This window comes from Sciurus carolinensis, chromosome 5 (genome assembly GCF_902686445.1).
Source record: "Sciurus carolinensis chromosome 5, mSciCar1.2, whole genome shotgun sequence".
Taxonomy (NCBI): domain Eukaryota; kingdom Metazoa; phylum Chordata; class Mammalia; order Rodentia; family Sciuridae; genus Sciurus; species Sciurus carolinensis.
Genome location: NC_062217.1, coordinates 39,939,992 through 39,955,981, shown reverse-complemented (window position 1 = coordinate 39,955,981; position 15,990 = coordinate 39,939,992). Strand labels below are relative to the sequence as shown.

General features: G+C 38.5%; 1 protein-coding gene across 5 annotated transcripts in view; it reads left to right on the top strand.

Moving 5' to 3' along the window:
* Positions 1-9,607, top strand: part of Cysltr2 (cysteinyl leukotriene receptor 2) — a 34,657-nt gene extending 25,050 nt beyond the window's left edge. For 2 of the 5 annotated variants that reach the window (XM_047553266.1, XM_047553267.1), the window contains 2 exons: positions 685-714; positions 5,829-9,607. In XM_047553266.1, coding sequence (XP_047409222.1) covers positions 698-714; positions 5,829-6,861 — 1,050 coding nt within the window. In that variant the 5' untranslated portion in view covers positions 685-697 and the 3' untranslated portion in view covers positions 6,862-9,607. Of the gene's footprint in view, positions 1-684; positions 715-2,436; positions 2,454-5,828 lie in introns of all 5 variants that reach the window. The other 3 variants (XM_047553269.1, XM_047553268.1, XM_047553270.1) reach the window with 2 other exon arrangements.
* Positions 9,608-15,990: the final 6,383 nt, after the last annotated feature.

Sequence of the window (15,990 nt, the reverse complement as noted above, 5' to 3'; positions counted from 1 at the left end):
CCTTTCAGGGTGGACTTCTCTCAGCCAGGGGCAGGGGTCTCAGATGTCTGCCCCGAGTAGACACTTGTTCCAGGCAGTAAGACTTCGGGTGGATCTTGGTGAAACTCCATCCTGTTCCCCAGCCCAGGACCCTGAAACACCCTTGTAATTGAACAACTGCCTTCATCACTAATTTCGACAGGCCCCTGAGGGTCTTCTCCCACTTCCCTGAGATCACCTCTGCAGCTGTGGAGTGTGGACAGGCCAGGGTGGGAGGTGGGGTGTGGGAATAGTGTGTGGGGGAAGGAGGACCTTGTGGATCTAAGCAATTTCCTAAACAAAACAACTCTGGAGCCGTTCTTTTTAGATGGAATTCTGCAACTCTCCCAGGATATTCTGTTCAAACCATACTTAAACTTTAAATTGTAATTAATCTTTCCTTTTTGAAATAATTATAGATTCCCATACAGGCATAAGAAATAACACAGAGATTGCTTACACCCTTTCTCCCAATGGGAAGTGCTTGCAAAACTATAGTAAACATCACAATGAGAATACTGACATTAATACAATTAATGATACAGAACATTTCCATCACTATAAAGATTCCTCAAACTGCCCTTTTATAGCCACATCCACTTTCTTCCCACCCTCGTGCCTTCTCAGTCCCTGGCTAATCTCATTTCTATAATTTTGTTATTCCAGGAATGTTGTACAAATGGATTCATACTGCAGGTAATCTTTTAAGATTATTTTTTTCAAATAGTATAATTCCTTGGAGATTTATCCCAGTTATGTTATGTAGCAATAGTTCTCTTTTCATTGCTGAGTAATATGCTATGGTATATATGTACCACAGTTTGTTAGTCGTTGAAGGATAGCTGGGTATTTCTAGTTTTGGGCTACTAATCGTAAAGCTGCCGTAATCACTCATAGACAGTTTCATTTGAAAATAACTTTCACTTCTCTGGGGTAAGTGCCGAGGACACAATTAGTGGATTATATGGCAGTTGCATGTTTAGGTTTTAAAGTAACTGCTGAACTGCTTTCCAGAATGACGGTATGTATCATTTTACATTATCACCAGTAATACGTGAGTGATCCAGTTTCTCTGTATATTGTGGTGTCGATATTTTATATTTCAGCCATTCTAACAGGTTTGTGGTGATATTTTATTGTGATGTTAGTTTACATTTCCCTAACATTTAGAGATATCAATTTTTAATGTGCTTGTCCATTATGTGTATATTCTCTGAAGAGTCTGTTTGTGTCTTTTGTACATTTTCTAATTGTATATTTTTAACTCTTAAGCTTTGAGAGTTCTTCATATATTCTAGATCATCCTTTGTTAGATATGTGGTTTGCAAATATTCTCATACTATCTGTAGCTTGTGTTTGTGTCCCCTTAACAGGATCTTTTGCAGAGCAAAAAATTTTCATCTTGACCAAGTCCAATTTATCAATTTTTCCATTTATAGATCATGTTTTTGGTGTCTGCCTAGCTTTAGATCCCAAAGATTTTCTCCTGTTTTTTCTAAATATTTTATAATTTGACATTTTGCATTAAGTGCATATTTCATCTTAATTAATCTTTGTTTAAGGCGTGAGGTTTAGTGCAAGGTTCATTCATTGCTTATGGATATCCAGTTGCTCAGCACATTTGAAAGGCTCTCTTCCCTCCAGTTAATTGCCTCTTTCATCTTTGTCAAAAATAAGCTGGGCATATTTGTGTGAGTGCATTTCTGGGATTTCTACTCTGTTCTATTGATCTTTGTGTCTGTTTTTCAGCCAGTACAACATAGTCTCGATTACTATACCTATAAAATAAGTCCTGAAATTGGGTGGATGGATTCTTCTTGCTTTATTTTTCTTTTTCAAAATGTTTTAGCTATTCTAGTTCCTTTGCCTTTCCATGAAAATTTTAGAATAATCTTGTCCATTTCTTAAAAAAAAAAAAAAAAAAAAAAACTGACTGGAATTTTATTGAGATTTGCATTAGTTCTTTTTATCAATTTGGAGGGGCTGACATCTTTATTCTGCTGAGTCTTCCAATCCATGAACATGGCTGCTTCTCCTTTCCTTTAGAACTTTGCTTTCTTTCCTCAGCATTTTGTAGTTTTCAGCATGAAAGTCCTGTACAAGTCTTGTAAGATTCATACTAAGCATTTCACCTGATTTTTGAGTGAGTAGAAAGGGATTGCATTTATGGACTGGGATTGTAGCTCGGTAGTGGAGCGCTTGCCTCGCATGTGTGATGCACTGGGTTCGATTCTCAGCACCACATAAAAATAAATAAATAAAATAAAGGTCCGTCAACAACTAAAATTTTTTTTTTTTTAAAAAGGGATTGCATTTGTAATTTCCATGGGTATATGTGTTCCCTTTTGGTATATAGGAAGATAATTAATTCTTTTCTTTTTTTTTCTTTTTTTTTGCAATGCTGGGGATTGAACCCAGGGCCTTGTACTTCCAAGGTAAATACTCTACTAACTGAGCTATATTCCCAGGCTGACAATTAATTCTTGTATGTTTCTCTTGAATTTTGCTGAATTCACTTATTAGTTCTAGAAGGTGTATGTGTGTGCATGTATGTGTGTGTCTATGCAGGTGTTTTGTAGATCCCTTGAGATTTTTTCTTTATACAATTATGTCATCTGAAACTAGAGGGTATTTATTTCTTCCTTTCTGATTTGTGTGACATTTATTTCCTTTTTGCCTTATTTCACCAGTTAGAATTTACAGCACTTTAGTGAATAAGAGCAGTGAGCATGAACATCCTTGTATTGTTCCTAATTTTAGGGGAAGCCTTCAGTCTTTTGACATTATCTTTAGGATTTTTTAAATATTTTTTCTCAAGTTGAGGAAATTCTTCTCTATTACTATGTTTCTAAGAGTTTTGACCATGAATGACTATTGAATGTTGCCATATGCTTTTTTGTATTAATATATGATCAATGTGGTTTTTCTTCTTTAGCCAATTAATATGGACTACCTGACTGATTTTGAATATTGAATCAGTTTTGCGTCCATGGAATAAATCCTATTTGGTCATGGTGAATAATTCTTTTTATACAGTGATAGATTTTATTTGTTAATATTTTGCTAAGTGTATTTTGCATCTATATTCATACAGGATATTGACATGTAGTCTTTTATTTTATATTGTCTTTGTGTGGTTCTGGTATCAGAGTAATAAAATAAATAGGAAGTGTACTCTATTTTCTGGAAGAGAATGTATAGAATTGATGTTAATCCTTATTTAAATAGTTGGTAGAGTTCTTTTGTGAAATCATCTGGACCTAATTCTTTTTTGAAAGAATTAAAGAAAAATTTTAATCCTCTTAATAGTTATTGAGCAATTAAAATCATCAATTTCACATTGGGTACGTTGGGACAGTTTGTATTTTAGGAGGAATTAGTCCATCTCATTTTAGTTGTCAACTTTATGTAGAGTTGTTCAGAGTATTGTGTTGTCATTCTTTTAATGTCTAGGGTCTGTTTAGTGATATTCCCTATTTCATATAATGGTAATTTGCTGTTGCTCTGGTTTTTTTCCAGACTTTCAAGAGGTTTGCCAATTGTATTGGTCTTTTAAAACAACCCTTATTTCATTGATTTTCTCTATTATTTTTGTTTCTAGTTTCATGACTTCTGCTCTTCATTTCCTCCTTACTTTGGGTTTATTTTGTTGGTGGTAGTTTTTGTTTGGTTTTTTTTTTATGTTTTTTATGATTTTCTTTTTAGTTTAGTTTTTTTTTTTTGTTTGTTTGTTTGTTTTGATTTTGGTACCAGAGATTGAACCCAGGTGCACTTAACCACTGAGCCACATCCTCAGTCTTTTATTTTTTATATATTTTATTTTGAGACAGGGTCTCACTAAGTTGCTTAGGGCCTTGCTAAGTTACTGTGGCTAGCTTGAAGTGGAGCTTACATTATTGATTTGAGACTTTTTATTTTATAACATATATCTTTAGAACTATATGGTTTCCTCTCAGCATCACTTTACTGTCTCACCAATTTTGTTATGTTGCACTTTCATTTTCATTCAGTTCAATATATTATTTAGCTTCTGTTGAGACTTCCTGCAAAAGAAAAACATTAAAGGGATATGAATAGGAAAAGAGGCGCTCAAACTATTTCTGTTTGCCTTGAGACTTCCTCTTTGATCCATGGATTCTTTAGAAATGCCTCATTTAGTTTCCAGGTGTTCAGAGATTTTACTCCTTTCTGCTGCTGATTTCTGGCTTATTCCATTGTGGTTAGAGAACCCATTCTATATGATTTCCATTTCTTTAAATCTGCTGAGATTTGTTTTGTATCTCAAGATGTGACGCTCTGAGGTCACTTGAAGAGAATATGCATCCTTCTCTTGTTGGATGACATGTTCTCTAAATGTCAAATAGATTCTGGTGGTTAGGGTGTTCTTCATTTTTCTGTATTCTTGCTGAGTTTTTGTCTATTTTCTCTATCTATTGTTGGGTGAAGGCCTTGAGGTCACAAACTATAATTGTGGATTTGTTCATCTCTGAGTTCCACCAGTTTTGCTCGATATATTTTGCAAACTCTTGTTTGATTAATACCCATTTGGAACTTGTGAGCCTTCTTGGTGAACAATGCTCTTATCATTATATAATGCTCCTCTTTGTCTCTGATAATTTGCTTTGCTCTGTAGTTCACTTTTCTAACTTTCTTTGATTTGAATGATATGTTTTTTCCTTTCTTTTACTTTCAACCTTCCAATAATGCCATTTGAGATGAATTTCTTGTAGATAGTAGATAGTTGGGTCTTACTTTTTTTTTTTATATTCCAGTCAGTCAATTTCTCCATTAATTGTTAGACCATTTATATTTAATATAATTATTGAACATTGGGGATAAATTTACCATTGTTTCATTTGTGTTATTTTTTTCCCTGCCTTTATGTTGGTTACTTGAAATCTTTTGTAATTCCTATTTTATTTATCTGTAGTGTTTTTGAGTGTATCTCTTCATACAGCTTTTACTTGATGATCTACATATCACATTATGCAAACAGTCTATTAACACCATCATTTTATCTGTTCAGATGATTTGAGGAAACTTTACCTTCTTTATGTCTCTTTAGTTTCTCAAGTATAATATAGTTATCTTAAATAATTCCTCTGCATCCATCTAAAACCATACGAGAGTATTAATAGTTTTTTGTTTCAAACCCTAAATATGATTTGGACTCATAAAGAGAAGAGGAGTCTGCTGTATTTACCCATATTTTGCCTGATGTGTTCTTTTACTTTTTCTTATTGTCCTGAGTTTTCTTTTTTTATCAATTCCCTCCTGTTTAAAGGACTACCTTTAGTCTTTCTTTTAGGATAGGTCTGGTGGTTAAAAAAACAAAACAAAACAAAACAAATCCCTTCGTTTTCCACCATCTGAGAAGTCCCTATCTTCCCTTCATGACTGAGAAATATTTTTGTTTGATAGAGAATCCTAGTCTGGAGGATCTTTCAAGCACTTGAGAAATGCCTTTTGCCTTTCATAGTTTCTGATGAGAAATCTGCTGTCCAGGAGATTTAGGCTGCAGTATCGCAGGAAGGTACTCATATCAACATGAGCATGAGGTCAGAAGTTCCCCAAGTATCAGGCTTCAGTCAAATAAATTATTGGTTCTTCTCTATACTATAAATTAAGAAATTTATCATAAAATATAATGAGGCCTATTGTAAAGACAGACCAATATTTTCCAATTCAAGTTTCAAGGAAAATCTACTATTTCTCTCTGTTTCATGAAAACCAGGAAAGATATAATCAGTGAGTAAAAGGAAAAAGAAATGCATAAAGTAACTTTTTGTGTCTGTTTCTTTTTCACACAGCTGGGAGAGAAAACTCATGTCCTTGTTTCTGTTCAGCTCCACATCAGTAATGGAACCAAATGAAACCTTCAGCTTCAGGAACTGCACAATTGAAAACTTCAAGAGAGAATTTTACCCAATCACATACCTGATTATATTTGTCTGGGGAGCCTTGGGAAATGGCTTGTCCATATATGTTTTTCTGCAGACTTATAAGAAAGCCACATCTGTGAATGTCTTCATGCTCAACCTGGCCATCTCAGATCTCCTATTCATAAGTACTCTGCCCTTCAGGGCTGACTACTATTTCAGAGGCTCCAACTGGATATTTGGGGACCTGACCTGCAGAATTATGTCATATTCCTTATATGTCAACATGTACACCAGCATTTATTTCCTGACTGTGCTGAGTGTTGTGCGTTTCCTGGCCACTGCTTACCCCTTTCGGCTTCTCCATGTCACCAGCATCAGGAGTGCTTGGATCCTATGTGGGATCATATGGCTCTTTATCATGGCTTCCTCAGTGATGCTGCTGAAGAGAGGCTCTGAGCAGAAGGGCAACCTCATAGCATGCTTGGAGCTGGATCCCCAAAAACGTAATAAGCTGCTGATCATGAACCACATTGCCTTGGTGGTAGGCTTCCTGGTGCCATTCTTCACACTCAGCATCTGTTACCTTCTGATCATCCGGGTCCTGTCAAAGGTGGAGCTCCCAGAATCAAGTCTGCAGGCTTCTCACAAGAAGGCGGTGACCACCATCATCATCACCTTGATCATCTTCCTCCTGTGTTTCCTGCCTTATCACTCACTGAGGACCCTCCACCTGGTCACTTGGAATGTGAATTCATGTGGAGACAGGCTGCACAAAGCTGTGGTTATCACACTGGCCTTGGCGGCAGCCAATAGCTGCCTCAATCCTTTTCTCTATTACTTTGCTGGGGAAAATTTCAAGGATAAATTAAGGGCTGTATTCAGAAAAGATCATCTGCAGAAGGCAAAGACGGAGCGCAGCTTTCCTATTTGTGTGTGGCTGAAAACAGAAACGAGGGTGTAAATTCTTAGATGAGGCTCGTTCATGGACCTTTGTGTCCACCTTCCTTCACTCAGTCTCCAAATGACTTTGTAATTACATTACCCTTGACAAATGTTATTGACCATGGCTTTTGTTAACAAGACCTACTTAGGACATTTCATTGGGTGTATTTTCAGTGGCTGAGTCTAAATGAGGGATATAGGAGGAGAAACCCCCTAGTAGAGTCTTGCATGCTGAAATGTCAGACTGGAGGAAAAAATGTCAAGCACAGTGGATCCTGCTTTTCATCAAATTCTGAACCGGATCTCTGACCCACCAGGCATTATAAATTCTTAATTTTAAGACATCTCGAACTTCCCCAGCATATCCAGCTCCCCTTCCCTATTAATCCCTTGAGATACAGCCCATTAACAAATATACCAGAGAAGAAGCCTTTCCTAAGAATTCAGGCAAAGAGACTGGGCACAGTGCTGCATGCCTGTAATTCCAGAGGTTCTGGAGGCTGAGGCAGGATCACGAGTTCAAAGCCAGCCTCAGTAACTTAGCTAGGCCCTAACAACTCAGTGAGACCCTGTCTCTAAAGAAAATACAAAAAGGGCTGAGGATGTGGCTCAGTAGTTAAGTGCTCCTGAGTTCAATCCCAGTTACTGAATTCAGGCAAAGACATCTTGAAGAGAAAGCCTTCCCTGTAACAAAGCAATTATCAAGGCCCCAAACAAGGACAGTGAGAGAATAGAGGAGAGAAGGATTGAGGTCAGGGAGAGCCGATGATAAGCAGGGGAAAGAGGGATTTCATTTGGCCCTGGGGAAGGGCTCTAGCATACCCAGAATGTTTCCTTGACCTCTTTCTTGCCCTGGGGTTAGGAAGGGCAGGAGGAGTGGGCGGGGGATCTGGGCCCTGCGGGGAGGTGGAGAAATCAGGCATGGAATAGGGGAGAAGGTGGGGTCATGACACATATCTCTGTGTTACTTTGAGACCTGGATTTGGATTGATGTCACTGCAGTCATTACTCTTGCCAGGAGTTCCCTGGGGTGGGAGCCAGAGTAAAGGAGGTGATGCTAAAGGTTTGGGTTGGGCACTCCAGGAAGGGTGGAGTGGAAAACCCGGCACCCATGGAGTCCTGTTTACACTTCAGCAGAACCTGGGCAGAGGGGAAAGAAAAGCACTGGATGTGGGAGGAGATCCTTTCTGTCCACTGAAACCAGGCTGAGGATCCTACCAACCCCACCAACAGGACAAGGTACTGCCAACCGCTGAGCGCCCTCCCTGCGCCGGGCAGACTGTGCCGGGCACTTCACCTTCATTGGCCCCACAAAACATCACACGTGGTTCTGGGTCAGTTTTCATTTCACAGATGAAGAAATGGGAGCTCGGAGACTTTGAGAAATGTGTCTAAGTTTAAACAGCTAGTGAGAGTTTTGAAACCCTCCCTGCAGAAGGGTTGACCGGGTTCTATACCCACTGGACCCTTACACACCTCCAGGGACACTGTTTGAAAGACTGAATAAGAGCTCCCCTCTCCCACCAGGAATATGCTCCTCCTCATTCTCACGAGAAAATGAAGGTTTTTCTCTTTGGAGTTGATCCCTGGCGTAGTGGAAGGCTGGAGGGAGCTGATGTTCTGAAGCTCTGAGAGACTAAGGCAGGCTTCATGCTAAGTGAGGACCCAGTGTCCTTCCCTAATTTGGCTACCAGAATGAGGACAGACAGATGCCTGTCAAGACAGGACCCTGGAGCTTCTGCCTGTAGGGAAACTACTCTATCCTAGAAAAAAGGCTGACAGATGTTGGGAATCCTCCAGCCTAAAAGCTGGGCATCTACCTTATTTTCCACCTGAAGTGAAGGTGAAGCCCGCCATGCAGTGAATCTCTTCCACTCACTAGAGTATCACATCATCCGGTTATAACATCACTCCTGATCATGAACAGCCATCAATGACCACTGTCCATTTGAGGAAACAAATAAACAAGAGAGTAGATAGAGGCCTTTTCAGAATGAAAGGGCTCAACATTTTTATCATCCTTGCATTTTTATCAGAAAGCAACTGGAAGACAGGCTAAGAGATTAAATCTAGAGAAAGGAAAACATGGATGCTAAGAAAGAAGGAATCTGACTCTAAAGAAAGGGGAAGAGAATTCCCAGATGTGCATGTGCGGCAGGGTTAGAAAGCAACTCAGACAGGTCAGAGGAGGAATCCAGGAAGGGTAAATCCAAGAAAAACAAGAAGCCAATTGACCCACACCCATTGAGAGGGGACTCTGCTTCCTTTGGATAGCTTCGGGTGAACTAGTGATGAATATACAGAAGACAATGAATCTAGAGAAAAAGAAACTTGTATCAGAGAAGGGAAGTAACCACAGTACACTACATGGCTCAGCTGTGAATAATATTTCCATAGAGAGTATTATACATATAGAAATACTGTGATATCACTTTTTTTCAGGAAATAGGAGAGATGATGTATATGTGTGAGACACAGGTCTAAGAAACCTGAGTTCCCATCTTTCAGCAGAGAGAAAGTATCCCAAATAAAGCTGGAAAATGATAAACAGCTGCAGAGCATGTTATTTAGCAATAGGAGGTAAATACCAGAAACAGCAGCAAGAAGAATGGATAGAGATTGTCTCTAGATAGAAGTTGGGTGTGGCAGAAGGAAGTGGGGATTTCTGTGTTCCTTCTAAAACCTGTTTAACTGTCTGTGAATGTGTGTTGCTGAAATAAAATTTAAAAAATTAAGTTAAATTACATTTTAAAATTCAAAGTAGTTCTTAGTTTTTTAGTTTTGTTTTTTTTTTAAGGAATGAGAATACAAAGATCACCAGAAATGGAGACTGAATACAGATGGGAGAAAGAGAGCAAGAGCGAGAGCGAGATCGAGGAGAGAGAGAGAGAGAGAGAGAGAGAGAGCCTTAATAAATTATTAGCTTTCCTTTTCCCCAAGACTTTTCCTTTTTCTAATCAGGGAGAAGTCTCTGATTTGGTAAAGAATATTGCCCCTGGGAAAGAGAACAAACCCAGAAGTCTTTATTTCAGAAAGTGAAGGCCAAGAAATTCCTGGGGTTTTAGATATAGCTCTTTTGGTTTGAGAGATTAGATAGCTCCTCAAGCAAACATACAAATTGCTCAACTGGGAGAAAGAAAGTTTGTTGTGCAAACTTTGGCAGAATTATGATTCTGGAAGTGCCCTTTTTCAACGGGGACCTAAGAGGCAAGTGCCAGTTATATTCTGTAACTATGCTAAAGAAACAATTCTCTGTTTTAGATTTAATCATTACAATTTATTCTCAAGTAGAGATGAAGTTATTGTGACCAAAAATGGGTTAGGAGAGGAGATTGGCAGAGGTTGATGACTTTCTGTAGAGAATTCACTTGCCTTTTCTTTTGGTAGCTGGGATTGAACTCAGGGGCGCTTAACCACTGAGCCACATCCCCAGCCCTTTTCTGTATTTAATTTTGAGACAGGGTCTCACTGAATTGCTTAGGGCCTCACTAAGTTGCTGAGGTTGGCTTTGAACTCGTGATCCTCCAGCCTCAGACTCCAGAGCTGCTGGGATTACAGATGTTTGCCACTGTGCCCTGCTCACTTTTCTTTTTAGAAAAGAGTTTGGAAATAGAGACCCAGCAGGGGAGAATGAGGAGGTGGGGAGATGAGAGAGCTTCACTTCAAGGACATTTCATCCACAGAAGATGGGGCAATTACTTAGGGCTAATAAAAGCCACGAGGATAGATCATTTTATATAATAATTGGTAATTATTTTGTTATCATATTTCAATATCCTCTAAATCCTGAGAGTGTGGGAAATTAGCAAGATGATTTTTCCAAAATAGAAAATTTGAGCACCTGAGAAAGGAGGACTTAGTAATAGAAATGCCTCCCTAAAAGAATATCATGCTAAGTGAAATAAGCCAATCCCCAAAACCAAAGCCCAAATGTTTTTCCTGATAAGTGGAAGATGATATATAATGGGGGTGGCAGGGTGGGAGGTGAGAGAAGAATGGGGAAACTTTAGATTACATAGAGGGAAATGAGAGGAGGGAGGGGGCAGGGGTATGAAAGATGGTGGAATGAGACAGACATCATTACCCTATGTACACATATGATTACACGAATGGTATGAATCTACATTGTTCACAACCACAGAAATGAAAAGATGTACCCCATTTGTGTACGATGAATCAAAATGCAGTTTGTAAAAATAAAAAAAAAAATTAAAAAAAAAGCCACAAGGAGAAGCACAATGAAAAAGGGCTTATTACAATGTTGATAAATATTTTGGCACACTAATAATTAGAGTATAGCACTGGCTTAAGAATCCACAGAGATATGAAAGAAACAGCCTGAAAACAGAGACTGATTTACATGGGGAGTTGGAAAGGCCTGTGAAAGGTTAGTTGCATGATGTGCTGAGGAGGCTGAACTCCAAGCCCAGGGATCTCCAGTCCCCACTCGCTAAGACTCTGTATCCCAAGTGTGGGGTAGACACATTGGGACACACTAGACATGAAGAGAACCTGCAGAATGGCTTCATGGACCAGTGTGGAACTGTGGCTGATGACCAGAGAAGCCTCCCTGATGAACTGGCTCTTGCGGGACCTCAGTACCTTTGCATATCCCTCAAGTTAGGGAATATCTAACTGTTGTATAACTTTCAAGTTGGCGAACACTTGTAATGCATAAGACTGAATTTCCCATTAGCCTGATGGGATGGGTGCCTTAACATCTGATATAAATTAATGTTCTTAAAATTAAGTATGATGCTATGGAGTTGTTTTGACTATAAGTTTCCACTCATTGTTTTTCTAAAACTTGATACACTTTTTAAAAAACCTTTATTTTATTTATTTATTTTTTATGTGGTGCCAAGCATCAAACCCAGTACTTCACACATACCTGGCGAGTGCTCTACCACTGAGCCATAACCCCAGCTCCATTCATTTATTTCATTCACAAGATATTTCATACAGACAAAAATGTGTAAATAGGAATAAAATTGTTGTCTATGTTCTTACTCCCTGGACTGAGAAATAAAATATTATTCATACTGCCATGATCATTTCCGTATTCCTGATCTCAGAGATCAACACCCATCTGAATTGCATGCTAATGATTCTTTTGCTTCTATTTATCATTTTATCACATAAATGTATTCCATGCAAAAATATTTAGCTTTGTATATTTTTGCACATTTTAGAAACGGAATAATATAGAAACCATTTTTTCCTTACTCATCTTTATCTTTTGAGATTCAGTCCAGGTGCTGCCGCTTAGATGACTAGCACAATTTAATTATCCACACTTCAGTTAATGGAGATTTGGGTTATTGTCCATATTTTGCACTAGGAATGATGCACCTATGAATATTCTTATACGTGTTTCTCAGTACATGCATATAAAATATTCTACAGATCATATACTTAGGAATGTCTCTGTGACCAACATCTTCTGAGTAATACTCTTTTCTCAAGTGGTTTTACCAATTCACACCCCTGTCAACAGTGTATGTGAACTCCCATGTATCTACCTCCTTGGAAGTGTTTGAGATGGTCAGATTTTTTAACCTGTTTAAACATAGGGGTTTCATATGACTTTCAAATACAGAAAATTTAAGGAGTTAACCATGAATAAATCTACACTCACTAAAGGCAATTACAAAGTTTGTACTCTTGGCTAAAGAAAATTGGTAACAGGTGGGCAGTTCAAATTCAAGAAAAAACAGTGAGCAAAGATATGGATAAATACGGGTGTAAATTCAGAATTCCAGTTTGCTAGCCAGGATCACTCTCCTCTGCTGCTTGTTGCTGACATTCCTTGAATAACAGCAGGTAGGATTTATTAATGTCAGGCTCTTTTCTAAAAAGCATGTGTGCATTTTTCAGGTAATAGAATGAATGGAAATGAGCATCCTTTAGAGATGAGGATACTGAGTCATAGAGAGGTAGCCTGCAGTAACTTGCCAAATCACACATGCAGTTGATAGAACCAGTATTGAAACCCAGCCAATATGTTCCAGAGCTCACATTCCTACCGACCACACTTAACTCTTACATTCTTATCCCCTGCACTAAACTGTCATGTGATACTGCCTCACAGATGAGATCCTCCCCCGCTCGCTCCCCCAACTCCCTGTTTGGCATTAAGATTTTCTCTTTGTCTTTTGTGTTGTGAAATAATACCAAGACATGTTGAGGTATAGGTTTCTATTTTATAAACCTAATTTGGATTCGGCTGTGACTAATCCATTGTTTTTTTCATTTCTATTTTGCATTTTTTATTTCTATTATAGTTGTCTCCCCATACCAGCTGGTTTTGCATCCATGGATTCAACCAACTGCAGATGAAAAATATTTGAAAAAAATGTATATCTGTAGTAAACATATACAGGTTTTCTTCTTGTTATTCCCTAAACATTACAGGATAACTATTTATACAACATTTACATTGTTTAGGTGTCATAAGTAATCCAGAGATGATTTGAAATACATGGAAAGAATTGTGTAGGTTATGTGCAAATACTACGCTATTTTAAATAAGTGACTTGAACATTTGCAGATTTTAGTGCTGGTGGAGAGTACTGGAATCAATTCCCCAAGGATACAGAGAGATGATTGCATTTGACTTTTCATTTCTAGAAATGCATGTATAACTAATTAATTGGGAATTGAACCCAGGGGTACTTTGACACAGAACTAAATCCTCAATAATTTTTATTTTTTTTATTTTGAGACAGGGCCCCACGAAGTTGCTGAGGGTCTTGCTAGGTTGCTGAGGTTGGCCTCAAATTTGTAGTCTTCCTGTCTCAACCTCCCAAGTCACTGGAATTATAGGCCCGTGCCTAGTAAAATGTGCTTATTTTATACTTTGGATCTAATTATTCCACCATGAAGTTTCTGACAGTCTGATCCTACTGTCTATCATTTCTGCTGTCTCTTACCCATGGTGATGTGGTATGTTTTGTGATTTTTTTAAAACTGTGGGCCTCCGTTCTTTAGAACTTTCTTCGTGGGATTTTCAAGGTGTATCTCAACTTTCCTTGAGAGAGGTTTTGCATTTATATCTATCAGGTTTTTGGTGTTTTGGATGCATTAGAATGTGATCCTGGGGCCACACATTAAATCAGATTCCACACTTGATTTTGTAAAAAAAAATGCCACTTTGGAAGTTTGAATTCTGGCTTTAACTTTTCCCATGATCAAGATTATGCTCAAAACATTTCATTGCTGCTCCTTTGGTACACAGGTCCATTTCTTATAGCCCATTATGCTGAGCGTGAAGGCTTCCATTTCAGTTTTATTCAGGAGGTGTAACAGATTTTGTCCAAAAATGGACACCATCGTGTCCTTCTCTAACCTATAAATGCATTCTGTTCCTCACATCAGGAAGAATCTACAAGGGAGGTAGTGGGAACTAAAACTGATCAAATTATGTCATATGCGTGTGTGAACATGCCTCAATGGAACCCATTAATCTGTATGATAAATATGCATCAATAAAAATTTAAAAAGTAGAATTAAGTTCCTGTTCTCTTGAATACGGGGTGAGCTTGATTACTTGTTTGGCCAATAAGATGCAGCAAAAGTGACTTTTGTGGCTAGAACAACAAGCCATGAGGTTTCTGCCTGGGTCCCTTGAAACCAGCTCGTAGGTTGCTCCCTCTTGGAATTCAACCACCATTCACTGATATGACCAAGCTACCTGGAGAGGTAATGTGAAGATGCTTTGGTTGATGTCCCCAGCTGAGCTTCCAGTCAATAGCCAGCACTATAGCCTGCCTTGTGAGTGAACCCTTGCAGGAAGATGGCCAATCCTTTAGATGACTCGAACCCCAACCTCCATCTGGTTGCAACAACAAAACAGGTCCCATGTGAGGACTTCCCCAGGAAGCCCTGTCAACCATAGAGGAATATATTGTTGACTGAGGCCATTGAGTACACAACAGGTTCTATTAGACTTTCATCTTGGGTGGGATTAGACTTTATCCCTAGGTTTCCTCACCCCAAGAAGTCATCAAAATGGCAACACCAATTCAGTAGAGTTTAGAAAATACAGTGAACGTGTTTCTTGGCCCTCTCTTTCTCAGGGTTCAAACTTTTACTTTGTTTTTGATGTTTCTGGGGCTTTTTCCCTTTATTCTATACTTTATAGCTTAATGCACTTAAGATTATATAGTTTTTAATCAGGTCTGAATTTAAAGGAATATCATCCTCCATACTGTTAGAAATGAAAGCTTTTAGCTTCTTTGTGGGAAAATAAATAAGGTTATGAATTACTTGGAATTTTACTATGAACTTGGTATGAACTTGTGACATTTCCCAGTGAGAAGGTATGTCTCCACTCACCCTTCTACCCTCTCCCATCCAGCTGTTTCTCACTGCCCTTAAACTGGCTTTGCCAAAGGCACCAACAATCGCCATGTTTTTCAAATCTAATGATCTGTTCTTGTTCTCAACTTACATGATTTCTGTTGCATTAAATACAGTTGATCACTATTTACTCTTGTTATACTTCATTTTTGTGAGTTTTCTGATGCTACAATCTGGTTTTCTTCCCAAATTTCTGGATACTACTCCAAATGGACTTTGGTTTAGGCACACCCGTGTGTGTGTGCGAGTGTGCACGCGCATGTTTGTGTGTGTGCGTGTTAGTCCATTCATCAACAAGGACCACAGGCTGAATCTGAATCCATTTCTTGGAAATCCATGCTCTTCTTACATTTTGCTGCTCTCTATTTTGTTGGAAACAGAGATTCTAGGGACAGTTTTTTTTTGTTGCTTTTTTCCAAGAATTTCACCACCCTTGGTTTGTCCTCTGCAAACCTGGATATCTGGATATCTTGGTATCAGCTGATTTATAGTTCCAACAAAGGTTGTGCCTCCCCTACAGCCTATTCCTTTGCCAACCTCATTTACCTGGTCAATTTCCCCAGACACTCCCAAAATCTACACTTCATTCCTACTTATTCAGACAAAGTCTTTTGTTGGCTACAAAGTAGAGAAATTCCAAGGCAAATTTTCAAGGGAAATCTTCATAATTTTATTGAAATGAATGTATAAAAGAAAAGAACTACCATTCAATTGAATCGCGTGAATTATTTTATGGGGCAATTACCAAATACATGTCAGGTGCAATCCTTGCCACCTTGAAGGAGTA